Raw genomic sequence first — 27,907 nt, 5'->3', positions numbered from 1 at the left:
CTCTGGCTAAGGGGCTGATTGTCCAGCGCGTGATGTGTCGTTGTCATCACAGGTTTTCGTGTCTCTGTTGCCTGCCTGCTGGTGTGGCAATGGGCAGCTGGCTCCAGGGGTGAGAGTTAAATTTTTACTATTTTGTCTTCACTGACTTATATTTACTGCAACTGGACAAAGTTAACACTGCTGGATTAAATATTTCAGGAAATAAATAATTGCATCTAGTCCAGTCTGCAAGCAGAGAGGTTTCAAAGCAGAGGAAGTGTGCATCTACAGGGTAGTCAGGGTTTGGAAAGGGAAAGGAGAATAGCTCAGGCAAAAAAACAGTTTTCCAGCTACAGTAAAATACTCTACTTCTCTGATATAAACTGAGGAGTGTCTCTGTTGTAATCTGCACAAAGCAAAAAGCACCTGGTATCAGGTTTAGATACTGGTGTTTATTATGAAGTAAAAATGTATTGTTGTATTTTAGATTGGCTGGTACGGTAAATATCATTTATTAGCTGAAAAATAGGCACACATCTCTGTTGGGCTTGAAGTACAAGTAAAAAATTTCAAAGCTTGACTCAGCTGTTCTGAGTTTATGTGTCAGGTAGATACTAGGGAAGGATATTTCATGTCTGGGCGTTAAGGGGATGTTYGTAGGCCAGGAGATGTGACAAGGTAAGGGAGATTGTGCTCTGGCAAAGTCTTTTGGAATAGAGCATCTGGTCATGAGGGTTCCACTCCAAAATGATTAATAACTGTAAAACCCACTCACTCATGAAAGTAATCAAAGTGGGTAAATACTCCCCAAATGAGTTAAGATGGCACAGCTGTCATCTTAATCCCTCAGGCTTCAGCTTTGAGCAGTACAGGCACAGAACAACTCCAAAACCAGTGTTGCAGCCATTGAAATGTCACATTTGGTTCCCAGAGGCTCCCCTCTCATGAGGTGAAGCCAGAGCTGTAACTCTTACATGGCTTCTGTTCCCTGCAGCCTGTYTTAGAGACAGCGCTTGGAAGAAAGAGGTTTGCTTGGGGCTCCTGTGTGTATGGTTGGTGTCCAGAGCTATTCCAGCTTTCAAAGTCTTCTGCTTACTCCTACTCATGCCAGGGGACTTTCTCCCTACCTCCAAGGCTTGGGGTGGGAGGCAGATGATGAGGATGTRCTGGAACCCTCAATACATGTCTGAGCTCACCCTTGGGACTTGTACTTTTCAGTCAGTGAAACATAGAATGCAATTATTTACAGAGGGGTTTACTGCAAATACTTTGAGTCTAAAGAAATGAGGAAAAATATGTTAATAACAAAACCTTGGTTACTTGCGTAATTCCAGCTATTGCCTATATAACTGCATAGCAAATGCTGTTTTTTCTGGCTTGCAATAGCATTTGGAGTGATTCAGCATTTTTGTGTTTTCTCTTAAACACAAACAATTGTAACATTTTGGCTATACAAAAGTTCAGGTTGCGTAGCTATTAACTCATTCTTCTATTGGCTTAATATTTTAATGTTTCTTTTTTATTACATAATGATTTTTCTGAAATTGTATGAGTGTAGAGGATTTTCATGTGATAATGATTGCTACACTCCTTGCAAAATAATTGCTGAGGATCTCAAATAGCACAAATTCCACCRGCTTGCAATGTAATATCTGTTATATTTGGGGGGTTTTCTTGTGATTCTGAGCTGCAGTTGACTGTATAGCATGGTACTGTTTCACCTTATCAGCAGAGAGATTAGGAGAAATTGTGTTCAAGAGACTTTCACTGTCCCTTTCTCTCTAAACATTCAAGTGCACTGAGAACTGGCTCATGGCTTTTTCTTCTGCCCTGTGCACTGATTCAAAAACCAGCCATCATATATCACCTTTTCTGGACTCTGCCGTAGTCCTTTATATTCATACTTCCCTATAGCTTGACAGTATTGGAGTTCTCGTAAAGGAATTATTAGTAATTAGAAATCAACAAGTCTTAAAGAACTGATAAATGGGCACAACTTTCTGCCATTTCCGTCCTCCTGCTCCCTCGATATGTTCTCTTTAGTGTGGTGATTATGTTGCACTGATCATTTCCCCAATTTCTGGCAAAGTTCACAATGGTAGGAAATAGGTTAAAAGTTAAGAACGCCAAATAAGTAACTGAGACAGTAATAATCATATACCTTGTGACACAAGGAAAACAGCTCTGTTGTATCCAGAATGCAAAGCTAACTGACTGGGAAAAATGAGACACTCAATTCTCTCCTCATTTCTACTTTCCCTTAAATAATCAGACCTGTTTTTTTTTTTTCTCCACTCAAAATAAATCTTTTTTACAATATATTCTCCTCCCATTTTCCTTTGGACTCTACTGTTGCTCTAATCTTACTTATGTAATCTCAGTGCACTGCCAGACTGGTGACATGCTAATTCTCACAGTGATTTGCTCAGACATGGACAAGAAATATTAAAAGTGCAGTATAATTACAGAGGCAAGGTTCTTCTTAAGTGGAAAACCACATAAATAAGGGTTAGTAAAACAGAGGCAGTAAAAGGAGTAGAAGTTGGCTATATGTCAGGGTTATAAAATAATTTGGAAGTACAGTTAAAGAGATCTAGACTGCAKATCTGATTGTGGATGACTGAAGCCATCTGCAGTTTAATTTCACACTCAAAGGAACAAAGCGGTTTCTCTTAGCTTTGATTTGTTATAATCCAAAACTCAAAATGAAATTCAGAATAGCAAAATCACAGGTATTGGAACAGAAGAAGACTATTAGGCACAAAATATTTACTAAGGGAAATCTATAAATTTAGCAGAGCACATATTRTATGTCATGATGGCTTGTTAGTTATTGACTGCTGTCAAGTTTTTAAGGGGATATGAGGGTGGTCTCCATTCATGAAGATGCCAGTTTTGTTTATGAATGAACATTCATATCCTTTCCAATAATGGAAAATGAATAATTTGCCTTTGTTTTGTTTTGGAGTCTGCAAGTGTCAAAGTCCTTTATGAGCTTAATTAATAAAGGGTCCTTCTGCTAACCAGCTAGAAACTAGTGTAGGTGATGTGTTCCTCAAGAAAAGTATTTATTGTAACAGAATTAAGTCTCTTCCTAGAATGTAAGGTCRCGAAGTCTTCTGTTATTTCCATAACTGACTTCCCCTTTGTCTTGGGAAGGAAAAGATAGATGAAGATCCCTGAGCTGATGAGGATCCCCATAAAGATAAGGAAGCAGAAAGAGCCAAGGTTTTCCTGGAAATAAACCGGAGAAAGAGAAATAAGCATATTTTGTTTTGATTCTCCTTTTTATAGCATCTTGAACATGATTTCATGAATTAGAAATCAAACCACTACAATACTGAAGAAAGAGTGTGTATAATTAAATACATCATCATGTGGTGTCTGGAATCATCTTCAAAATCATCAATGACAAGGGCAGTCAYTTACCATAATGAATGGGAAAATCATTCCAACAGCAAGAGTCCTGTCCAGTTGAAGCATCCTCCAATCACAACAGCTGATGGTCTAGATGACTGATTGAAGATTTCAACCATGATGGACATGGTGGCTCCACCTGAAGAGAAAACAAGAATGAAGAAGGACAGAATCGCTTGTTTGGTTTTGTTTTGAATTTTCTAGTTCCCCCTTCTTGTCCCAGTGTACAATGATTCTRTCATGTTCAGTGTTATTGGTATGTGACTATGCCATTAAATAGTCAATGCCAGTGTTACRTTTCCCTTTTTCCTCATACTCATGTTTATGAGTTCAGGTCTTCAAACTCTCTTTTTATTTTATGGAACTACACTCACAGGCCCACCTCCAACTCCATATGGGGCCCCAGTAAGCTCCCCACAACAGTCAGGTAGCATGTACATATAATTATTTTTTGTGCAGGTTGAGTTGCTTACGTGGTCCAACTCCAGAAAACAAAACAAAGAAGATCAGACTGACACTGCAGTAGGACATCCACGTGTGTTTAATCTGGAGTGAAAAATTAATGGGAGACATTTATTGTACCTGTAGGATAGCAGGCTCTCCTGCTTTTCAAAGCTCTGAGGTAGCAAATGTTGAAATCTGAGAGACCACAGATCAGTCACAGGTATTTGTCAATGTGGGGCAAGCAGGAGAGTTTCTACAGCTGRATGTAGGTAGGAAACACTGCAAAGAGCTTGGAGACTTGTTCCTGGACAGAGCTTGTGGTTTAGACCATAAAGAAGAGAAACTGTTTTATGTCTAAATAAATCTTCAAGAGTATCAGAGCATCTAAGATAAAACAAAGGCTTTGTAAGGCTAAGCATGTGGGAGAAGGCTATGGTGTGTGACTAGGGCATTAGCAGGACAGCTTAGCTTCTATAGAGGAAGTTCTAACAAAGTGGAAGTGGTGGCTTAGGGAGAGAATAGAGTAGGACCTTTGGGAGAGAATCTTGAGCATCAGTCCAACAATAGTCTGCACTGGCACATGAGGCTACCTGCTGGGACCAAGGTGTGGGACTTGACAGTTTGCTACAATGATGACAAGATTTCACTTTTTGGCAGTCTAAATCCAGTTTGTTTTGACCCTGTGACGTGAAACCTGCGAGGCCTTAGGTGTGAAACAGCAATGGAAACAAAATAGTTAAAAAACTCTTCTTTATCTGAAGGGAGAGAGTAACTGTGAGGATAGCCAGCACCAAAGCCATCAAAGCATAGCCCTTCCGCAGCAGTGTTTTCCTGCCAAACCGCTCAATAGTAAAGGTCTGGGAGGGCAGGAGAAACACTCGCTTCGCTCTAAACRTGGCTACAGCTCAAGTAACAAACTGATACAGTGCAACTTACACAGAATAAAGTGGAGAAGAATTCACAGAGGCCAACCCCTAGTGATATATATGGAATAAGGCCTTCTCCAAACCCAGCTGTGTGCAACACCTCAAAAGTATAGAAGTAGACCTAGAAAACACAACAGGAGAAGAAACTCRCACTGAAAGCAACAGATTGCATGTGTGACATCACATTTAATGTAAGGACTGGGAAGCAAGCAAATGGGGTAGTTTTCAATCAGTGACCTGTCCTTGTTGTTGGTTATTGAGAATATACTTCATTTCAAGAATGGGTTAGGAGTGGAATATGTCTTTTTAAAGCTCTTCACATGCATTTGACATAAAGAAACTGCTGTAATTAAAAAGTATCAGTCCTGATCATCATCTGATGCAAGTCTGCTGTGGTGCAGGAAAACCAACAGGTACACCAATYGTCATCACTTGAAGTTGGACCTACAGAAGTGAAAACAGGGATCTTAATGACGGATGAATTTCCTGGGGAAGATGAGGGAGTTCACATGAAACTTTTTTGTCTCTTTTCGCTTTTGCTACAGCTATTCCAGCCCTGCTAGTTATGATGCCACTTCTAGTACTCTGTTTTGTTGGATGCCAACTGCAGGCTCTTACAGTGATTTTGGCTCTGATATATGGGCCTGTACTGAAATAAATAAGGAACTTAAATTGCCAGCTTCTTGGAGGTGACAGTCACGGCAATGAATCTGAAGCAGTAGTACAAAGATGAGAATGTTGAAAGAAGAAAGCCTAGTTTAGTCACTTAGTCTCTCTTTTTGAGAAAAAGATAGGGTGAATAGTTAAAAATAATTTAAGAAGTTGCTTGCAGAAGTAGGAGAAATAGGGAGGCCTTGGCATGGGGTTAAAGCAACATGCAAACATTAATATTGCTGAGTTAATCGTATACTATCTGGTTTATCAGTAACTGCAAGAGGTGCAGCAATAGCAAGCATTTGGAAGGACAGGCATGGGAAAGACCTCCTCAGGTTTGGYACACAGGATTTGTGGAACCTGGGAGAATGAATGCTTGAGATGGAAGGTTTTCTGAAACAGCGAATTAGTGAAGGTGCCTAGCAAGGCTAACCATGATGGAGTGACTTCCTGCAGGAGACTCTGGAGCTAAATCAGAGTGAGCTTGCCTGGATTTCAAAAGAGAGGGACAYAGGGAACCAAGGTTCATGCTTCTAAACCTGACATAGTACTGTGTGACAGGGATAAACAGTCCCTGTGCAAAATTCTGGGCTGTGCTGCTGCAGAGACCGGTTCCTGCAAGAGGACCAGCAAAGACAAAATGGCACTGACCAAGATTACAACAGAAGATTCCCTCTTCTGTATATGCTGAAGACCTGGTGGATTTAGTCCTGCAAGAAGGCTTGGGAATCCTGAAAAGAAGATATGAAAGAGAGGAAGAAGAGAGTAAAAACAGAGAGAAAGGAACTGACAAATGAAAGTGGAAGTTATCATAGCAGAATGCACTATTGATCTGGTACAGTGCCAATAAGTGAATGCTGATCCTAACTTGCATTCTTCTGTCTGTCTATCTAGTTAGCTGCACAATGGCTTTAATAAGCTGTGCAGTTCCCAGTTCAGGAGTGCCATCACTTGCAATAGCTCCATATGGTGAAGTCTGTGCAAGCTGGGAAAAAGAATGGTATGGGAGCAAATAAATGTTACGTATGTGTTTCCATAGGTCTCATGTTGTTTTTATTTGTAAACAGGCAAATCAAGCATTAGAAATTCCCTTTTAAAAGCATTATTAGAGAAGTTGCAAGTTGTATAGAAGCACTGCCACATAGAGGATGTGGGAAAAGGGCATCAGGGCAAAAAGAAACACAAGATTTCGTCCTGGATACAGGTAGCACCTTGTTAGTCTTTTGGGATCCATGGGATTTTGGGGGGTGGGAGCTGTTGTAGGCAGGTTGGCACCGAACAGTCTGCCCCCAGCACTACTGCAGAATAAATGTCCATAATTCAAAACTCCTCTTCTTAAATAATACATTGCATTTATATAGCACATTGCCAGCTCRGTGAAGCTCTCTCTTTCTGTCTTAGGTAGGTGGATAGTGAATGCTTATTTTCCACATAAGGAGAGGTGGATGGAGGGACGAAAATATCCAAAGCCAAGCAGAAGCTAGTTGATGGCCTGGAGTAAATCTCAGGACTGCTTGACTCTCACCAACGTAAAACTTCTTGTTTTGTGGCTACAAGCTTAAACTGCAGAATTTTCTCATTGACATCTAGGAGYTGCTTTAAGGCATGAAGGAGGAAGATACCCAACTGCATTAATGCCAGAGAATTGCAGAGTTATGATAACAGTAATCAAAATGCACGGCTGCCAGTGGAGAGTTTGGTCTTTTATCACTCCAGCACACTCAGGATTTTGATGTTTTTCGTTGCTACCTTTTCTTTTTGCAAATCATCCAGTTCTGCTTGGTGCTCTCCCTCACCCCACAGTTTCTTCATGGCTGTACAGAACAAAGAGGAAGGCTTGATATAATTCATGAATCATTCTGTTGGTAGCTGTACATTTATTTAGATTGCTAATTAATTATACCCCTAAGGTTTCAGAAATGGTGATTATTAGTAAGTATGGGGTGAGAATACCAGTGACGTATGTTTATATGCATGAAAACTGTATTCACAGTCTTGCAGAAAATCAGGCCCTGTTTCATAGTCATTAGGATTTAACACTTAACAGTTAGTATTTAACACCATGCCATTGTCAAAACATTGGTACATGAGAGCAGAGAATGCTCTGCTCTCTCTCTTTCCCTGTCTAGTCACATGGCCCTTGTTACAGCACCTTAGAAGTGTCTTCCTTGAACCTGAACATAAAAACTATGGCGACAATCACTGGCAGCTCTTTCACTGATAGTGAAGCATCTTGTTTCTTTTAAAGGGTTTTTTGTTGTGTGCATGTGTGTATTCCTGTAGAATTGCATACATCCTCTGTATCCTGATGAATTTATTGGAAAGAAAATAAATTGAAGATTGATCTAATTTACTCAGTTTACTGACAAGACGAGATAGTTCATGGTAGGCTCTCTGCTGTTCCAGTTAGGTGGTTGTGGTACCTGAATTAGCTCATTTAAAATTATGTTACATAACATCTGCACATTTGAAGGTTGTGAAGTCTCCACTGGCCACTCCTAGCTCACAGAAGAGAACTCCTTAATATAGGCCCTCTCCTGTCTAGACCATCAGGGACCCATGGAAAGTTCAGTCTTATGTCTCAAGGTCACTAGCTGTTGGCCAGGTTTTTCACTATTGCACTGCAACATAGCTGTCATAGGGGAACTATCCTCTCCCTGGGTTCCTCCTGTCTCCTGGAGGGTCTTCAAACTCAGGGCTTAAATCCTGACCTCAACTTCACACTGAAGGTGGAGTGAGAGCAGAGAGCAGAGCACTGGAACCGTTGTATTCCCTATAATCTCTGCCATTATACAAGTGGCCTACTGAATAGGTAATTTTAGAGGGCTTTTTGAGACACATGGCTTCCTTTGCAGACATCTGAAYTGTGATAGTCACAGCTGGTGTCACTTGTATCAACACTGTCCCATCTGACTCTAACTGAGCTAAAACAAAAGCCAAGAGTGATGCATATACAGCTTACTGTGCAAGCAGCCTTCCTCATTTCCTTTCCGGATTAAGAGGTAGGGTGGAGACTCTGGAAGGAAYGGCAAAGTGACCAGCTGAATCAGTGCTGCAATGCCAACACAGGCCATCAACAGCAGCCACAAGGAATCAGTTCCAAGGAGTTCACTAGAAAGTACAAGCAAAGAAAACATTGTAAAATGATATTTTAATTTAATGGCTTTGTTTCAGAGAGAGAGAGGAAGTATATAGGAATTGTAGTAAATACCTTAGCCCCATAAGTTGCCCTAAGACTTTTCCCAGTGACCAAAAGAGACCAGAAGTAGAATTTGCAAATCCACACAGCTTCTTGGGAGAAATTTCTCCTGCATACTGAGGATACGCATAAATAAACCAGGCTTATTGAGCTGTTTACTAGGTAAGGCAGATATTGACATGTTCACAAAGTGTACTTGTTATTCAAGTTACTAGCAAATTTTTCTCCTTCGGGAATAAGCAAACCATTTTCAAGTATATGCACTTTCCATATTTTATAGTTAGGTATCCATTCCTGAGACACCCCAGCAATCCTCCTATGCCATAGACAGAGATAATGGATGACCACAGCACTTTGAGGGTCTCCAGCTGCAGGGCAGAACTGTATCGTTCCTGCCAAGTTTCACTGATAAATCTTCTAATGTACTAAGAAGGAGAAAGACAATAATTGTGAAAGCAATGTATTKCTCAGAGCTGTTCCACATTAGAGAAAGGCAAGGGGAGAAAATGTTTATCTTAGAACCATCCTGTACAAAGTTGGTTGATTCTGTAATTGAAAAGACCAGGAATAATCTTGTTCTCCCAGTTCTGTAGCTACTGTGAATTCCTGCCAAGATGTTCCCCATAAGGAGGAAGCTCTCCATTTCACCCCTATGAATGCCCATGCTGCAATACACCATGGCTTGTGATGCAGTGAACTGGGAGCCATCTGAAACTCCCAGAAGCACCTTTTTTTGACTATCATTGCAGGCAGAATCAGAGCCCGGGGTCTGTTCCATCCATTCATCCATCCATCCATGCATGTTCCCATGGGATTTCTAGACAGGTCTCGATAGGCCTTGCTCATCGCTGTTTGGAGAATGCAAAAAATTTTGACTACTCATGTTAATGTTTTTTAAGTGGAGAGGTTGTTGTGTTTGTTAACTGGGCATGCCTACTCAAAGGCAGCCACAGTCTAGCTCTTACTGTTTTCTTCAGCACAGAAAGGGGGTGGAAGGAGCTGGAAATGGAAGGTCAATGGAAACACTCACTTGGTAAGTTATTTTGAGAAGCACTGTTTACATTTTGACCCCACTACCAATGATCTCTGAAGATACTGCATCTCCTTAAAGCTTTTCTTACCATGGACGGGTAGTTCATCATAGAAATTTGAAAGCCAATTTTGAGGGATCCACCAATTCCCAACACAGAGAGCGTTACAAACAGTCTCTGATGCTGAACCTGCAAAGAACAGTACAAGCTCATCACAAAAGAAGCTGGTGATATCATAGTCTCTTGTTCTCTGTATTCCTAGGATATCATTAACACTTAAAAAAAACCTTAGTAGAACATGCAAAGTATCAACACAAAAAAGATCTGTCAGATAAAGATTCTGGATTATTTGTTTTATTTTTCTTCTTTATTAATTAATCAGCAAAAAATGCATTTTCAAATGCACAATTTATTATCATTTTTAGGCTACTAACTAGGAAAGTTAAATAGTATCACCGATGTACATGGCAAAGTGTGGGRAGAGGAGGAGAATGGTATGGAACTTCCTCACCATTTAAATACTAAAGGACTTATTTGCCTTTTTTTTTTTTTAAATCACTTTCTCCACCCAGCTGGAACTTCCTTCAAAGTTTCCTTTAACCCAGGAAGTTCATTTTGTCTCTTTTGATTTTTTGTCATTTTAAATGATAGATCTAAATTTTACAGTAACAAAATTTGAAGGACTATTTAGAGAACATCCACTATCCACGCTATTATTTTGAAAATAGTGTGGCACATACGTATTGTATTTTCTTTATGAATGGTAATTGCAATAGACTATAAAGGCAACCTCCCATTTTTTTTCTACAGAGCTTCTGACAACTTAATACTATCAGGAAATACTGCCAGCTGTAGTACTCACCAGTTCTGAGAGGAGCTTGTCCGTCTTATGTTGAAAGGGTGGCTGCTCCCAGGCAGGCAGAACTCTGTGAGACTTAGGAATTGTTTTCTGTCATGCCTCTTCTGCACATTACTGCTTAAGTAATCATCTGACTCCAAGACTGAGGTTAATGTTTTCTTCGTATTGTTTCTGTAGACTGATGGTTTTCAGTAGTAGTTGGACAAAGCTTGGAACTGATGGATTAAATATTTCAGTGTCTCAACAGGAGAGGGCCCTCTGAATGGGAACATTCTGTAGCATAAGTACTCCCTATTTTGATACAGGGAGTGAAAACCGATTGAATATAAAGTCTAAACCAGGTCTTAGTTGCTGGAACATACACTGGTGCTTTAGTATCAGAACATCTTCTGTGACTATTCCTTTAGAAGTAACAGATACATTATACTGCTAAAACTGATTAAAAGACTAACTAAACATTTTAGCAATTTAATGGCACATATACTTTATCAGCTCGGTTACTGATATTCTAGTCTTTGACCAAATGAAATATAATCCTCTCGTTCATCAGAGAAGAGTTTAGATAGCAGACTTGGTCTGTCTGTAAAAGCAATTTTATTGTGCTTTGGAGATGCTTTCTCTTAAAGGAATAGCTTCCCAGAAATCTTGTGAACTTAACTATTCTTTCACCTAAATTGAAGAGTTTATGTGGTGATTAGTTGTTGCAACAGAAACACAAAAATCTGATCTCAAGTTTTGGCAGAAAAATGGAGGATGATTTTGATCTCTCTATATCTTGTTTTAAAATATATATTCATTTGGAAATTTTTAATAGAAAATAAAGCTCCCCAAAACTCAACACTGATTCAGAGCTCCAGCCCAGTGATATCAATGTAGTTAAATTGCAGAAAGGTAGGCCTTATGGTCCTACTGAACAGGATGCAATTTGTAACTGTGGCAGAAAATGGAAAAATAAATGGTGGTCATATTAGAAGGTAGAAGAGTTTGGAGAGTGAAGATATTAGATGTTGCAGTGGACAGCAAAATTATCAGCTCTTGCATAGCAGTAGTGCATGGATGCTATGGAGCATGGCAGTGGTAAAGTGTAGTACTACATGCTGATGTGTACTAGTAGATTATAATGTGTCCTAATCCAGTACACAGCTAGCAGACATTTTGCTATCACAACTTCTGCTTCTTGTCTTGAGCAGTTAGTTATTTATGAAGTAAGCTGAGTTTTTGCAGTGTCTGCTCTCTCAGCTTGGCTTACTCCCTGTCTCACTCCAGGCCTCTGGTCCTCTAGCTGTCAGCACTGCCTGTATGCTTGTTCACCCTTGTGGCGGAACAGTGCTGTCTGTGAAGAGAGGATAGTGCACACTACAAAAATTTGTTCCAGGTTTTGCTCTGGCTGATATGCATGGAGGTGCAGCCAGTTTGCTCCAGAGGATGCAGACGAGGATTCATCTCTGCCAGTTGCCCAGGGTTTGGGGCTGATCCCTCASAGTCGTTACTGAGACAATCAGGACATGCAGCTCCATGATGTCAGCTCAAGAAAATAGAGCAAGATCAAGTTTTCTGTGTTGTCCTACCTGACATTTGTTCATTTGCAATGTTAATCATCAATTCTAGAACCTTTACAGTATGATTTCATGAAGAGATGACAAGAAAATTGTTTGCAAGAGTTATGTTTATATTTCATCCTGTGTTCATCCTGCTCTTAAACCTAAGCAGAATTTTGTTACAAAGTAACAAACACAGAGTCAAATCCTGCTCTTTTAAAATGACTGCAAAGGAAAATGGCTTGGTATAAAATTGATGTGTTATCCCTGAAAATGTTTCTACATGCTGGTTCTGAGAAGTGTCTGTAATTACTAATGTCCTGCTACAGAGCTGTTCTAGGAAGGAACCATTGTCCCTCAACATAAAAATGAAGACAAGTATAAAATAGGACTGCTTGGATTAATGACAAGCTCTCTGTTGATTACTTTTTGAATTATATTTTATTGAGAAGAGTCCATGTTAAGGTTTAGTCTTCAGTCTGATCTTGAGACAGAGCTTTTTGTCAGTGGAAGTTGCCTATGGTGGCCCATCAGAGCTTGGTGCATAATGTATTTTCCTCAGTAGCAYTCTTCTCCACAGTCTGATGATGTTTCTTCTTAAATTGGCGTGTTTTGAATTCTTCTGCAATTTCTGTGATTGACTTTCCTTTTGTTTCTGGGAGGAACACGTACATGAGAATCGATGAAATGATCAGGACAGCAATAAAGATGAGGAAGCAGAAGGGACCAAGAGCCATCTGGAGAGAAAAATAGAATATGATGAGCGATTTTCCTAATGACACTTGCCCCTGTAGATTCTTGATTGTTGTTGAGTTGTCCCTATGAAATGAGGAACAAGTTGATTTTACAGAAAGAATGTTTATTTATCCTTTCAATCTATTTATGAGACAGCAGAGGATGTCTGAGGAGTGAGGAAGTATTTTAGGTAGATGTCCTCCATGTGTCRAAAGCAATAAGGGATTTACAGCATTGATCATCTACAAGGCATTGCATCTTCCTGTCCAGGCCAGCTTAGAAAACCAGTTTAAACTGAGATAGTAAAAGAGAAGATCTGAATCAAATTACATACAACAGCGAAGGGGAAAATCATTCCAGTGAAAGTGAGTCCTAGCCATATGACGATCCCACCAATTACAAAAGCAGAGGACCTTGCTGAGAGGGTGAAGATTTCATTCATGACAGATGCGAAGGCTCCAGCTGAGGAAAAAAACATAAAAAGTGATAAAAAAACATTGCTGTGCATTTTGTATTCTCCTGGGGAGTTTTAGTTAACCATTTTCCTCAAAGTGAAAGAGTGAACAGATGTCATTGGTCAAACACAGCCCCAGTAAGTCAGGATAGGTGAGATCAGTTTCATCTAGCTTTAGGCAGCACAGCCATCTCCATGTGAACTAGCCTACCAGATTTCTCTTATGGTCCATGGAGAAAGATGGACATCCCTGAAGTGCAGTTACCTAAGATGTATAGTTAAAATATGGATGTATAAAATGTATAGTTAAAATATGGATGTATAAAATGTATAGTTAAAATAAGGAGATAAATCATGCCTTAAGGGCCTATTTCTCTCTATTGTCTGTAGGAGGCGACTGGGTCCTGCTACCATGGAAATTCTGTTAGGTTTTCAAGACATTCATGGTCCTTGTATAAAAGCCCTTACCATAATAACAGCCCCCATTTAATGTTAGAAAGTGTAATAACTGAAAGCGGAGTAAATATTGGTCTTGAGTGAAATCATAATAGTGAGCTGTAAGTTTGGTTCTGGCATTACCACCATTCAGAGTGACATTAAGAGAGGAAGAGAAGGGACAAAGAAATGCTAAGAGACAGAGCTATGCATGCAATCAGATATCATTCTTCAGTGGAATTGAACTTTATAGGTGAATTGAGAAAGCTCAAATGTTTTAGAAGAGGCTGTCTCTGCCCTTGTGCAAAGACAGAGATAGGCCAGATGRGTCTGTGTACACAGAACAACACTCACACCCTCCAAAATGGAGTCCTGATATATCAGGGTCTGAATTGTTTGAAGTAATTTTTTATAGAAATTGTTTCTCAGGTCATTAATTCATCATAAATTGGGGTTGCCTCAATTTCAGTTGAAGCTATGCTGCTGATTTATCACAATATATTCACATAGTCGAATTATATTTCCATACATCCACAGCCTGCGCTTATCCTGTATAGTCCAGTCCAAAGGTTTCCTGTTGCTACTTATATTGTTTTACTTGCCTGGTCCTATTCCATAGGCAATGATGAATAAGAAGATGAGAATAACATTGCAGTAACGCATCCAAAAGAACTGATCCTAGACAAAGGCAAAAGAAGGGAGGAGAATGGTAGTTAATTTAATGGTGGTACCATAGCTGATCAAAACATACAAAGGAAGCAATGTTTATGGAAGAGCTGTCATTTCATCATGATGTTGGGCTCTGTAATAGATGCTCACTAGAAGTATTTACTTCTCTCTACTGTACACAGCGGAAGGCCAAAAGCAGGCTCAGAACTGGCTGCAGTGTCATATATACAGAGGTGAGCTGAACTTCACCTTGGTCTGATAAACAAATAACAAACTCCAAGCTAATTACAACATGGGGAAAATTGTTTCTGATTTAGCCTAATTATGTTATTCAGTTAGACAACTTCAGAGAAGAGTTTAAAACTTTTGTGAATCAGAAAACATCTGTGGAACAGAGAGAAGTTAGAAGCTTATGGGCTGAGACAATGCAATGCAAGGTAAATCAGTGGCTCCGTTGAAGCTGTGATGTGCACTGTGTGTATGCAGTTGGATTGCTTGTATCAAGGGCTGGGACAGGGAGGAAATTGGTGGTTGTGGGAAGGGACAATGCACACAGTTCCTGCTGGAGGAGGCATGGGATAGCAAATGGGAAATATGACAGCAGGGATGCTCATCTAAGGATTTTAAGGACAGTGAAACAAGACACAAGTGTGGTTTGAAGAAGTCAGGCAGGCAGAGAGCTGGAGGAAGACTATGCCAGACCAATGGTTTTACAAAATGTTTTTCACTGACTGTTTAAAAGCCTGATTAAGGAAGATGAGGAGCAGGATGGACAAAGACAGGAAAAAGACCTTGCAGAGAGGGCTGTGAGTTTGTATTCACAAGACATTCAGGCCTGCTGTTGTGGGAGGTCAAAGCTAAGGCTGACATTCTGCTGTCCTGCACAAGGATTTATGATGCAGGGCCACCCCCAGAGAGATATTTGCTTACACTCAGTAGAAGACTTGTTTCTAAGAACACCAATATCAGTGCCATCAGCAAATAACCACCCCAAAGGAGAATCCGCCGTCCAAAACGATCTATAATGGAGCTCTGAGGAGTAGAAAACATTTGCGTATTACTGGGAGCATGGTGAAGTCCAGCCGTCAGCCGTCCAACAAATCAAGCTCTTCTTCAGTTCTTTTTACTTTAGAGAACACAAATAAAGTGTTGGTCTCAAATCAGTTATTATATGGAGTTCCTTGCAATCAACCTCTCTAATGCTATTAAGTAGCATTATTCCCCAAGCATTACGGCTACTTGTTCATAAACATTGTAATCAACAGAAGCATGTTATAATTCCGTTCATATATATATATGTACGCACAAATATATATAGGTATACTTATATATATTTGTGTGTGTATATATATATTTATGAACAAGTACACAGGTATACTTACATGTATTTGTGTATATATGTTTGAATGACATTGAATTTATAGTTGCATAAATGAGAGATTTTTGTAAGAAATGGTGGAGAATGAAGCTGTAGAAGATAGGAAGAAATTTGGAACAATAAATAAAAACAGTAAAAAACACTTTACAGACTTGTGCATTGCCACAGAAAATACTCTTTGGTTCACATAGAGACTATTCATTTATTTTAAGAAAGAATAACTCAAATCACGTTTACTTTAACCCTTAAAGCCCCAGCAAGGTCTGACTTACACAGAAGATGATAGAGAAGAGCTCGGAGATCGCAACTCCTAGAGATACGTATGGGATTATGCTTTCCTGAAGGTTGGCTGTCCGAAAAATTTCGGAGGTGTAAAAGGTGATCTGGGAAATATGAGACATTTTAAAAATGAAGCATGGTCAATAGATGTGATTTGTGCTCATCCAGCATCACTTAGAACTAGTGGAGGTGACATACCTGCTCATGATGTGAAAAGTTGAAAGGCTAACGGGGATGACAAAAAGGGTTTTGAAAGTCTAGAAGAAAAAAGGAGTTGAAAGGAGCATATTGCCAGTAGGATCTGAGAGAAAGATCTAGTTATGGCAAAGAGGAAGAGGAAAGGGATAAGACAGGGAGTGAAGAAAAAGAAAAGGAGATCTCATCAGTATCTGCTACTAATGTGCACAATTATCCRAACAGTTATTTCTGTAGCCTTTTTACAGTAGCTAAGCAAAAGCTGCTCATTCACAAAGTCTCTGATGGAGTGGGTACCATTTCTCTGTCTTAGAAGAGCACAGAGCTGCCTTCACTGACTGCATTCCTGGGAAGTGTAATGAATGTAAGCTCCAGCAGARCTGCAAGCTTAACCAAGGCTTATGGAGACAAACCCATAGGCGAGTGACAAAATGACATTTGGGGGAATACATATTACTTTCGGCTGTATTGGGCACTGCTACCTTGTATGCAGGAGGCACCAGAAAGAAATTCCTTAACAGGTAAATCTCCAGTTTCAAATGGAATGAAAGTTGGATGGCAATAGATGGCAATCTGCTACTGGGATGTAGAAGTCAAAGAAAGTGGAGATTGAAGTCTAGATAAAGAGATGTCTCCTAAAGAGCTTTTGGAAATACCACCACTGGAATGAAGGCAATGGCACCCTTGCAGGAACATTCACATCCACTGTGCTGTATCTCTTGTTTTCCCAGCCCAGAAGTTCCCTTAAAGGTATGAAGAATACTAGTGATGTTACCACTGGGCTTCACAGACAGTGGGTTCTGTGTGAGAAGGAATAAAGTAGATCTGGAGGAAAGTGGCAAATTGGAATTATGGCCCTTTGGTTACTAGATCTAAGTAGATCTAAGCATGGAAATGAGGTATACTCAACTGCACTCAAGCCACAAAGCTGTAGACTGAGTAGAAGGAGGAGCATGATGCTCAGCTGCTGACGCAAGGATGGTTCTTTCAGCACCTCTAGAACATTCATGATTTTGGTGCCTTTTGTTGCAGCTCTTTCCTTCAACATGTCATCAAACTCTGTGTGATAATTCCCTTCTCCCCAGAGTTGCTTCATGGCTACAGAAGAGACAGAATGAAACATACTCCTCCATCATCTGATCCACTCATAGTTATGTGTTTTTCAACTTTTAATGGCTTATTAATCATTTGCAATTCAGTCCATGCTTTGATCCATCAGTCACTGAGGAAAGAACTAGAACATCACTTGCTGGGACATGCTGAGACTGCCCTGAAAAATGGCTTTCAACTTGCTATAGCATCTACTTGCTATAGCGTTGAATATTTCTGGTAACTCCTCTTTGTCTGGAGTAACATAATTCTATGTTACAATCTTTACAAGATCTTTAATCACGTAATTATCAAGAAAACTTTAGCTGACCAAAAATAATTCCCTCTGTCAGGTTCAATTTCCCAAGAGTATAACAAATCAAGAATCTGAAGTTTTATTTTACCTTTCAAACAACCGTTCTTGTCTCCTTTTTGCAGCAGAAGATAGGGAGGGGACTCAGGAAAGAATGGTAAAAAGAGCAGCTGAATCAATGCCACCAGCCCAGAGAAGGACAATAGCACGTTCCACAAGTCTTCAGTTCCTAAAAGATCTCTATGGAAAGTACATAAGAATGTATTTATAGTCCAATACAATTATATTCTATAACTAGTTTGGGGGATTATTTTGGATTCCAGACTAACTAAATAGAAACAATATACATATAGACCTGGAAAGGATAAACTGAAATAGAAAGTTTTTAACTAGGGAGAGGAAATAGGCCAATACCCTCATTCTACTGCACAACTGAGATTTTTCTCATAATTTGAAAATTTACTAAAAATCAGTGGAGTCTGAATAGTCCCACAGCAGCTCTCTGAATCAACGAGGCAATTCTGCATGAGGCGATCAAGAAATTATCATCAATAACAGATCCCAAATGCTTACTAAGAGTGTTTACACAGAAATATTTCTTATTAACTTAAACAGTGAGACAGGCACCTCCAAAGATGGATTCATCACTTCTCAAGAGAAGGGTCTGTAACTAACAACGGAACCTCTGTGGCTGGCATGGGGCAGATGCTTTTCTTTTTGACAGATGTGGTTAAGCAAAGTAAAATCCCACCCTTAGTGTGTGTCTGTCTCCTTGCTCCACCTCTAGGATGGGGAGGACAGCACTTTCCTCACAGAGATGTAAAGAAGACAACTGCATAGAAAATAGGGTGAGAAGGAGCAGTATAAGAAGTACCGCAATCCAAGAATTCTTGCTACAGTTTTTCCTAGTGCAAGAAACACAGAGGAGGTCACGTTTACAAATCCACGCAACTTCTTAGGTGAGATCTCTCCTGCATACTGCACATGGGCATTCATATGTATTCCTTGAAAGGGAAGAAGACACAGGAGAGCATTAAGCTATAGAAAGCAAGGGAGAGGGTCCCCTTTTCATTTCACCTTCAGTCAAAGGTAGCTCTCTCCTGTTTCCTCTAAACTGTTTGCTATGTATCCTCCAAAATAAGTAGGCTGAAAATGAATCTCTTTCTTACTGCAAGCAATATGTTTGGCTAATTCATCAAATACCTCTCTCAGCAAGACCTAGTTAAGGCAAAGGATGGCTCATTATTATACTGTCCCTGCCCAGGGGACAAACTAGACCATGTGATGGATTTATGTGGCCGGTTGCCTCAAAGTGAGGCATGATCTTACCTTTTCCCAATCTGTTCCTTGTTCCATGGGGTTACTGTGCATGCCTGGGTACTCCCAGCAGGAAGATTTCTGTATCCACCCCAAAGAAGTCACATTAACATGGAGTAGCAGGGAGTCCTACCAGCACAGATGCCCTCGAGGAAGCGCCCAATCAGGATCATCTCAAAAGATTTGGCTCTCCTACTGAAACCAGTGTGCAGTGTGGCTACTATGAGGACCAGGTCATTGAACAGCAGACATTTTTTCCTGCAACAGCAAACAACATATGGGTATGATTCAGGTTTTACTTTTTCATCTCTAACTAATGTCTGCCTGTTCTCCTCTGGATTTAGAGGCCGAGCCATGGCCATCTTTAAATTCACTGCTTATAGGGCAACCTTTTGTGATTGTGAAAAGCCATGATGTCTTTCCAGGAGAGTGGAAAGATAAAAGCTAGACTCCTCTTTTCTGTACTAAGCCCATGTGAGCACACCATGATGCTGAAGGAAATTCTTGCAGGATAAGTACTGATAAGGGATGGTCTTTTTCACATCTTTCCTGTGGTCCAGGCTCCCATGCCAACCACCGTACATGTCCCTGGAACAAGGGAAACCCGGCTTTACCAAGAACTAGGTTCACTGCCCACCTCAAGCTGGAGACTTCTGGCTTTGTTCTGTTGCTGTCACCCTCAAAGAAAGGGTTCTGAATGGGGCCTGAGGGACTTAACTTCACTGAAACTCTGACTGTCCTCACAGAGGACTGAACTTAACAAAATTTTAATTGATATTTATCACCTTCTGCACTGCTACAGTGCTGCACTATTGCCTAATAAAGAAACTTCAGAGATTGGTTCTTTACTAAAAGTGCAGCAAAAATATAGAAATAGGGTGGCATCAAAAATTATGAAGAGGGAATCAGAAACGTGTGTATTCTGGTCTCTCTAATGGACCTGGGTGTAGTTACACATTCTGAGTAGAATTAATTCTGCACCAGTAGGGGACAATGAGAATTTCCACATCCATTATACTACAAGAACGATACTTATTTAATTGCTTCCCTTGTTCCATCCTTGATTAGTGAGCTGTTGGGAAATATACTTACTTTCCATATTTTGCAGTCAGGTACCCACTACACAGACACCCTATCATTCCACCTACACAGTACATAGACACGATGAGGGACCACAGTAATGTGAGTGTCTCCTGATGCAGCACAGAACCGTATCTCTCCAGCCAGGTTTCATTGATAAACTTCTGAATGTACTGGGACAGAAAAGGAGATTTTCATTACTCTGAGGCACTATTCACAACAGTTCTTCATTATGGTTACCACAAAAAATTAGAACAATAGTCATTACTGAAAGCACAACTATGGGACTCTTGTTAGCAAATTAGGGTTGATATTAGCCACAAATTCCACAAAATGTAGCTATTACCACTTAATGTGTCAGCAGATCAGTTTTGAGCAGCTACTGGTGACTAGTATGGTGAGCAATGGAGTCTGCCAAGGAGGGGAAGGTGTTACGTATACTCCACTTCAGTGATAATGCTGAAAATGATTGCCTCTTTTGTTACTACTGTGTACAATTAAATGTATTGCTTGTGGAAACAGGAAACACAACACTGCAAGCGTCCTCAGTAAACTCTGCCTTTGTACCTCAGTCTTGACAAGATGTAGTATTAATTTAGTGGAATGAATACATTATTCAGCTCTTCTTTTAAGTGGAGATAGGTAAAGTTAAGATTAGGTCACCAAACTTCCTCTCATACAGCTTAAACAACATAAGAGGCTCTTGCAAAAATTAATTGTACTGTTTAATCTGTTGAATCCTGGCTCTCTCACACCAAAATGATAGGAACTTTTGTAGATTCTTGTGAAGTGCAAATGTTTTTGAGTGCAGGCAGCAGAAATAAAGAGGGAAAAGGCTGAACTGAAGTTTGAGATTCAGTCAGCTTTTTAGTTTTTAACCTTTCTCTCCATGGCATAATCTTTAAGGAGTGTGCTTCAATGTGTTGTTTTCACACGTTGCCGCACATGCTTAACAATACATGCTTCTCTAACAAAACATGTTAGAGACGTTTTATAAAAGAAAAAACTTAGTTTAAAGAATGACCAAGACTTCTGTAGTCCCTCCATTCATCTATAGATCACAGCAGGAATACTGCTGGTTTTCCAGTTTTCTCATCCTTTCTGATATTCTGAGGGAATGTTGTCTTTGGAATACAGCTCCTAATGTTCATGCAGACTCCCTTTGACACTGGGCAGTATGGGATTGAAAAAATTTGGGAATAAACACATCTAGCAACACCTGACAGGTTTTATAGAGCGTCTTCAAAGTGTTAGGGCTAGCTCCATGAAGAGCAGTTACAGATATGATTTTATGAAGGCTTTGCTTACCGGGGAAGCATAATTCATCACAGACATTTGAAAACCAGATAGGTGGGTTCCACCAATTCCTAGCACCAAAATCATTGATAATAGCTTCCGGTACTGAACCTGCCAAAGATGATGAAACACATCCTATGAGTTCATGATAGCAACATGGCTTTCAGAAACAAGTTAATTTATGAGAGCTTATGCCTTTACACTTCTGTGGTTAAGAAACCTTTATAATACAAAAAAAATCTTGAATTTTTCAATAAAGAAAATTGCTGGGAAATTGTTGAAATGCAGATCTGTAGATTTTTTTGTGTTCTTCTCCTTGTTATTGACAGATTGGAAGGATCCAGCCTCTAATTCTGTTAGTTTTGCCACAGAAGTTAAAAAAAGATAAAAACCTTTTTCAGATAATTTGTGTTTGCTTTTGTGCTAGTAAGAAGCTACAGCTTTCTTGAATCCCTTTTTCCTTCCAGCCTTGCCTCTTCAGAGACTTTGTTCACCAGTTTTCAGAGATTAATCAAGTCTGTCCTCTTAAAACTGTTATTTTTTTTAGGCTCACTTTTATTATCCCCACAGGAAACTGTATATTCAGAACCCCAGCTTGAATGACCCCTATTTGGAAAGCAGACCAACTGTACTCCCATGATGTACACTGAATTTTAGAGCTCTCTTCACAAGCACATATATTTTCAGGCATTTAGTCAAGTCAAACTCTAAAGAGAAGAGTATCCTCAAATATCCTTGAGAATGCAGGACAGTAGGATGGGAGTTGTTCTGTTTTTGTCTTTCTCATACTATTGTTTTCTCTGTCCTGCTCAAAATGCCTTTTCTTTCCTGGTTTCCCAGGTCCCCTCTTAAACTTTTTCCACTCTTTTGTATTTCTGATATATTTTCTGGAGATACTGTGTAGTCAGTCTGTCCTTTCAGGCTGAGGTAGAGGCATCTCACCACATATGATTCTCCTGTTTTTCTTTACTGCATTTGTGCCAGTCCCCCAAATGGGATAAGCTCACTTTTCATCCYGCACTTCCCCTCTTATTGCTGAATGAATGTTGTCCCCAGCAGGTGCTCCGTTGTTCATTTTTGATAAAAGAAAGACTGCTCAATTCCCTTGCTGTAATCTTTGAAGAGGGCTAAGTGCCGTATGCTGCTATTAGCGACTAGGGCTAGAAGACAAGAAGTTGGATACTCACCAGGTCTGAGAGGAAACCAGCCATTTCCCCTTGAAAACCTGCCTGCTCTGAGAGCCCTTGTCAATCTGTCAGCTGAGTGATCAGTTTTCTAAGCTTTGATCATAAGCAGCAGGAATCATAGCACAGAAGTTAAATTCTAACTACTTGGCTTTTAGTGAATTTAGTGAATTTTAGTGTCCTTGTCCAGCACTGGCCAGTGTTTTTTCTTGCTGGTTTAATTATTTTAAGGCCCAGATCTGCCAAGACTATTACAACATTTGTAAATGTTTATCCTTTGTGTGTCTGGAGTGCTCCCACTTGCACTGCTTAAATGAATGAGTGTTGCTGTTATGGGGACATATTTGGATGCTCAGATAAGCAATGTGAAATTGCTCTGAGGTTACTTTGCCTGATTTACGGAGTGCATTGTGTGTTCAAGTTTACAACAGACCAGAATCTGGCAATCTTTATTTAGGAGAAGAGGTCTGTGAAGAAGCCTTGTACTGTTCACTCCCACCCTGGGAAGCAGGAGTGGAGAGTCAGATGATACTATCATCTTTCCTTTGGCGGGAGCAGGCTCCTTTTTCACCTGACAAACATCTTGGGCAGAAGGTGTTTTCCTCCTGTCCAGCCAGCTACAAAGTTAAGCTACTTAGTATGTAGTTGAGCTTTGATGCCTGTTTATTTGCATGCTATAAGGTTTTCAAATTCCTTGGAAGGATTTGATCCATTTCCCAAGTTGCAGACCATGAGCTATTGGCATGGGGAAGGAGCCTTAGTCCTTGTCAGCACTCAGTTCTCTATAGAGGGTCACACCATTTACTAAACTACTCAGAAGCCTCACTGTTACCCATTTGTAACTGGGGATGGTCTAGTGTGTGCCAGTAGGGAGAACTCATTCTGTTCTGGCTTGAGGTTTCATTTTAAGTTCTTTTCACCTTTAAAAATTGATTTTGAATCAACTAAAGACCTGATTAGGTACAGAGGATGTAAATTAATTCTCGCTTCCTTCAGGCTTCTGTATTTTACATATTTACTCTCTTAAAAATGTTTTTGCTGTATAACATTCTGTACTACCTTAGATACAAGGTAGTTCACTCTATACTGCAAATATTTAGCTGTTTAGGCTTAATGCCAGAAGGGGAAGTAGGAAGGTGGGGTTGCAGCTCTGAAGTCAACAGAAGCTTGGCTCAGAAGCTCCCTGGCAGTACTCAGGAATACCATGCTGGCATTCTTCCTACAGTTTGCTTTTCACGTGACAGTGACTGTCAACCCAGCATGATGCTGTCCCTTGAGCTGTGTCCCCTCCAGCCTGGAGGGAGTGTGCTGAGTCACACCTTGACCTTTCTCCTGTCAGATGTCCCAGTAATATTCTCTCTCCAAACTCCCTGCCTAGCTATTTTGTTGCACACCAGGACAGTAAAATAATTGAAGCTGATTTTTTCTTCTTTCCACCCACTGTATTTTCATCTTCYCTGAAATTCTCATCACCTCCACATCAGCTGTGGTGGTGTCTTTCATTCCTTCCGCTCTCAGCACATCTCCTCAAATGTTCTCACTTCCTCTTCTAAAACACCCCCAAATCCACMTTTCTCTTCAGATACTACTGCAAAAATCCCTGTCTTTATTTAGGTTTTCTCTTGCTTCTTACAAATTCTGCCTCTCAGTCTCTAATTGCTTCAACGCTGGCCACCATCTTCCCCTCAGATAAAAATTTTGCTGTAATGGAGACGAGCGCAGCCAGATTGTACTGCTGTCCTCTGTCCCCTCTTATGCCCACCCTGGAGGAGATGCAGATCTCATTGGCCAGGCACAGCTGGGCAGGATCAGGCCAGRGCTCTATCCAGCAGAGTATCCCAGATCTAGCAGGCCCAAATAGCTGTTGTAGGCAAAAGCATAACAACTGCGTGAGTGTGCAGTGGTTCTCTCACCTGTATGTTCCCCCAGGCTCCAGTGATGCCCAGTCCTGGGACTTTGTTGGTCAGGATGGTGTCTTTATGTATGCTCCTTCCATGAATTTGTCTAGTTTCTTTTTCACTCTTGTAAACTTTTATTGTCCCCAACTCCTGTGGCAAAAAGGTCTAAGGAGATACTTGAACAGTGCAGTGTGTTTTCTGTCAGGACACATGAAAAGCTGCTTTTGAAACCGTTGCCCCCTTCTTTTGCTGTTTCCCCCATTTTACCTTTACTTTCTCTTTGACTTTTTTGATTTCTGTATCAAATGTGAATGTCATACCTCAGTTTCCAGACCTTTCCATGCTGTACTGTCCCTTTCAGATCTGCTTTTATTTTGTTTCTCTCTCAAAGGGGTTCTGTGAGACTAGCAGCAAACTGTTTTGGGGTGGACAGCGTGGCTCAGGCACCTTGCAGTGGGGCCATGGGCTGGGTCCCAGTGAGCCTGCATAAACCAGAGGAGGAAGGGGGATATGTTCTTTGAGTTGAGGATGGGAAGCTTGGCTGCTGGAAGGAGAAGCACACATGGCTGGATCTTCTGGACAGGGTTTTAAACACTCTGTCTGTGACCAGATTTTAACATCTGCTTGATCAAATTGTCCCCAGCAGAGCCCTGCTCCTCMTCCTTCTGTTCTCTGTGTTCCTCTCGAAATACTCATGCAACTGTCTCATTTGTATCTTTCCCCACACTTCTATTCAGTGCTTTAATGTTTATATGGAAAAAGCAAGAACTTAAGTGCCTAGTAGATTTCTCATTTATTTTCCTAAGGAAAAGGGAAGAATGAGTCCTTCCACCAAGGATTTGAACGCTACAAGAAATRTGCTTATTCCAGACCCAATTCATAGCTCACCTGATGCCCTCAGCATTGAGGGGTTATGTTTTTGAAGATACCATGTATTGCACTTGTATAATCAGGGACAGCGAATGGATGCACTGCAGATTCACAAGTCCTTATTTAACTTGTATTCCAAATCCATTCTAGTTTGTGGCAGTGTTAATGATTTATCACATTTCCCCTCTTGTAGGCAATATTTACTGGCGGGAGGGAAGAAGGCAAGAAGTCAGGCATGCTCAACAAGATCACACTGTAGAAAGACATATATAAGGATATGAGTCAGCGTAAAAACTGCTGCATCATTTCATGGGAGCCAACAAGGAATGATACTGGATAAGAGAGACAGGCACTGATCTCTGATAGGAAAGAAGGTTTCTTCTTARGGTTTTAGTGTCTTTTAGGACGCTTACTTAAAAAATCCTCACTAGGAACCAGTGAGGTTGAGAAAGACCAAACCAAGCAAAGGCTGTTTTAATAATGAAAGCCTTACTTAATCCTTTCTTTTCAAAATGCTTTAAATGTTTCTTATTTTTTCCCCCTGCATTTTTGACCAGGAAAAAGAATATATGTTAGTTCTTGCTGTGGTACTGTGCAATCCAGCCTTGAATCTGTGAACTTTGTCTAGCTGTTTTTGTAGTATGATGACTGCGTCATGTTAACACTTTATCTCTCTGGCTCATTTATTGGAATTAACCTAGCAGTACGCRGCATGGAGAACTACTCAGCAGAACTAGACACAGGATGGGAAAAAGAAAGAGAGAAATGAGGAGTTTCAGAGATAAGAAATAGAGGACTCTCAGAACTGAAACAGAGGAAGCAACAGTTGCAGTAGGAGGAAGGAATGGTCTGCCTAACATGGAAGGAGGTGAAAGGGTGAAGTTGAATAGGAAGTTCAGAGAAGGGGAGAGGAAGGGCAGGGGACCACGAAGAGAAACAGTAGAAGTAAGTTTGTCATCTAGCTCCTATGATGCTGGAAACAAAAGTGACTATTGTAGCTTCCCTGATGATGAAGAAAACAGGCAGCCTTGAGAGGAGCCAGAGCCTGTTTGATAGGAAGGATGGCTGTGTTGGGGAAGGCCACTGTTCCTGGTATTAGCTCTTGGCACTGCTACAAACGTTGTTAGAGGATAGTGTAAAGATAAAACAGCAGGAGTCTTGGGGCTGCCAAAGGAACTGCCACTCAACATTCAGATCTTTTTTCAAATTTTATTGCGTTGTGCAGAATCTACAATGGTCTGTTGCTGGGGTCTCATTTCCAGAACAAGACAAATGCAGGATTTCTTGGCCTGGACAACACACTCCCAGAAACTGGGCTTTTCTCCATCCCTGATTCTTCARTCAGTGGTACCAAATCCAGGCATGATCAATGGGATGTGTTTTCCTAGTCACTGCTTTTTTATTTCTTTTCAGTAAATTGCAAAGCGTGACGAGCAATAGTGTGTCACACTGTGTAGCAATGTATACAAAAATGTGAGGCTCCAAATACATGGAGTATTTGGAAAACCAGAGGGACAAGCAAACACTCAGTCAGACTGGGCTCCCCAGGAGAGGCACCAGTTATTTTGTCTCATCAGTACCAGTGGGTCTTGGGAACCAAACCCCACTGAAATCCAGTGTTCCTTTTCTCCCACATCAAATAGCAAATAATAGAAGAGATGCTACATAGTCATGTTAATGAYGAAGGAGAAACTACCTACCATGGATTAGCCCACTCATGCTTTTCTGCAGCTCTCTCTTGCTATGCCATCCCCACTGCTATGCTTTCTTTCAGTGCTGACATGTCCCTGTTTAACCAAATGGAAGAATCTCAAAAATCTAGGCAATGTACCTGCTTGATTACCAAGCAAGAGGTTTGGCTGTAAGTAGCAGGTTGTGCTTGGATGCTTCTCTGTCACTGTATTTCCTTTACATGTCTCCTTTCTACCAGGTCTTTATACCTCCTTTACACCGTTTTTCTTCAGATGTAGCAATGACTTCCATCCAAAAAAAGATGAATGACACCAACCTGATAAGACCACACTGCAGCTCACAGAAATTTGATCAGAAGCAGCCCCAAAAGTCCTACTTGTCCCAATACCATGTGCTTGCCCACAAGTCTGATTGAAAGAGGGGGAAATATTACATACTGATTATGTCTACTGACAGGCACAGTACTCTTCTTCCACTAGGGTAAAGAGCAAAACAGTTCTTTTCATCTGGACTGAAGCCCCTTCTCTTGGAAAGCCCAGCAGTATTGACTTAATAATAATAGCAGATCATTTCAGCATGAAAGCTCTGTCTTCCTTTTCTCCCCTTTTCRGAAGTATGCTGAATATCTGTACCTTACACACTCACTTTCTCCAGTTATTTCAGAGTCCTGGCTTTGGTAACAACAGCAGATCCTGTATTTTCTGTCTACACAGCTGCTAAGTGGTAGGGACTGATAAAGATCTTGTTTCTTTGTACACTGTGTATCATTTTTTTTCTGCAAGGGATTTCACTTGGCTCAAATTTCAGAAGTTGGAGAGAGATACCAAGTTCATCCTGTGTCCTGCACAGCAGTCAATATTTTTTTAATACATATTTTTGCCATATGTGGACCAGCAGAATCTCTTTTGCTTAAAGTCACTTCTGGGCACTACCATAATAAAAGAAAAGTATCAGTCCAAGAGCAGAGAGTTCATTA

General features: G+C 40.5%; 1 protein-coding gene and 1 pseudogene across 1 annotated transcript; both read right to left on the bottom strand.

The window, feature by feature from the left end:
• Nucleotides 1-2,891: 2,891 nt before the first annotated feature.
• LOC112970607 lies at nt 2,892-9,913 on the bottom strand (annotated as a pseudogene).
• A 2,102-nt stretch (nt 9,914-12,015) lies between these two features.
• Nucleotides 12,016-22,498, bottom strand: LOC112970609 (solute carrier family 2, facilitated glucose transporter member 11-like). Its single transcript, XM_026075182.1, has 12 exons — nt 22,475-22,498; nt 21,300-21,398; nt 20,004-20,164; nt 19,045-19,169; nt 18,469-18,598; nt 17,686-17,834; nt 17,103-17,290; nt 15,991-16,101; nt 15,271-15,372; nt 14,274-14,349; nt 13,117-13,244; nt 12,016-12,784 (listed from the first exon to the last, which is right to left on the bottom strand). The coding sequence occupies exons 1-12, from the start codon at nt 22,496-22,498 to the stop codon at nt 12,578-12,580; spliced, it is 1,500 nt and encodes a 499-aa protein (XP_025930967.1). The 3' UTR covers nt 12,016-12,577.
• Nucleotides 22,499-27,907: the final 5,409 nt, after the last annotated feature.

Source organism: Apteryx rowi, unplaced genomic scaffold (assembly GCF_003343035.1).
Source record: "Apteryx rowi isolate R43461 unplaced genomic scaffold, aptRow1 scaffold_40, whole genome shotgun sequence".
Taxonomy (NCBI): Eukaryota; Metazoa; Chordata; class Aves; order Apterygiformes; family Apterygidae; genus Apteryx; species Apteryx rowi.
This window is presented reverse-complemented; position numbering and strand designations above follow the sequence as displayed.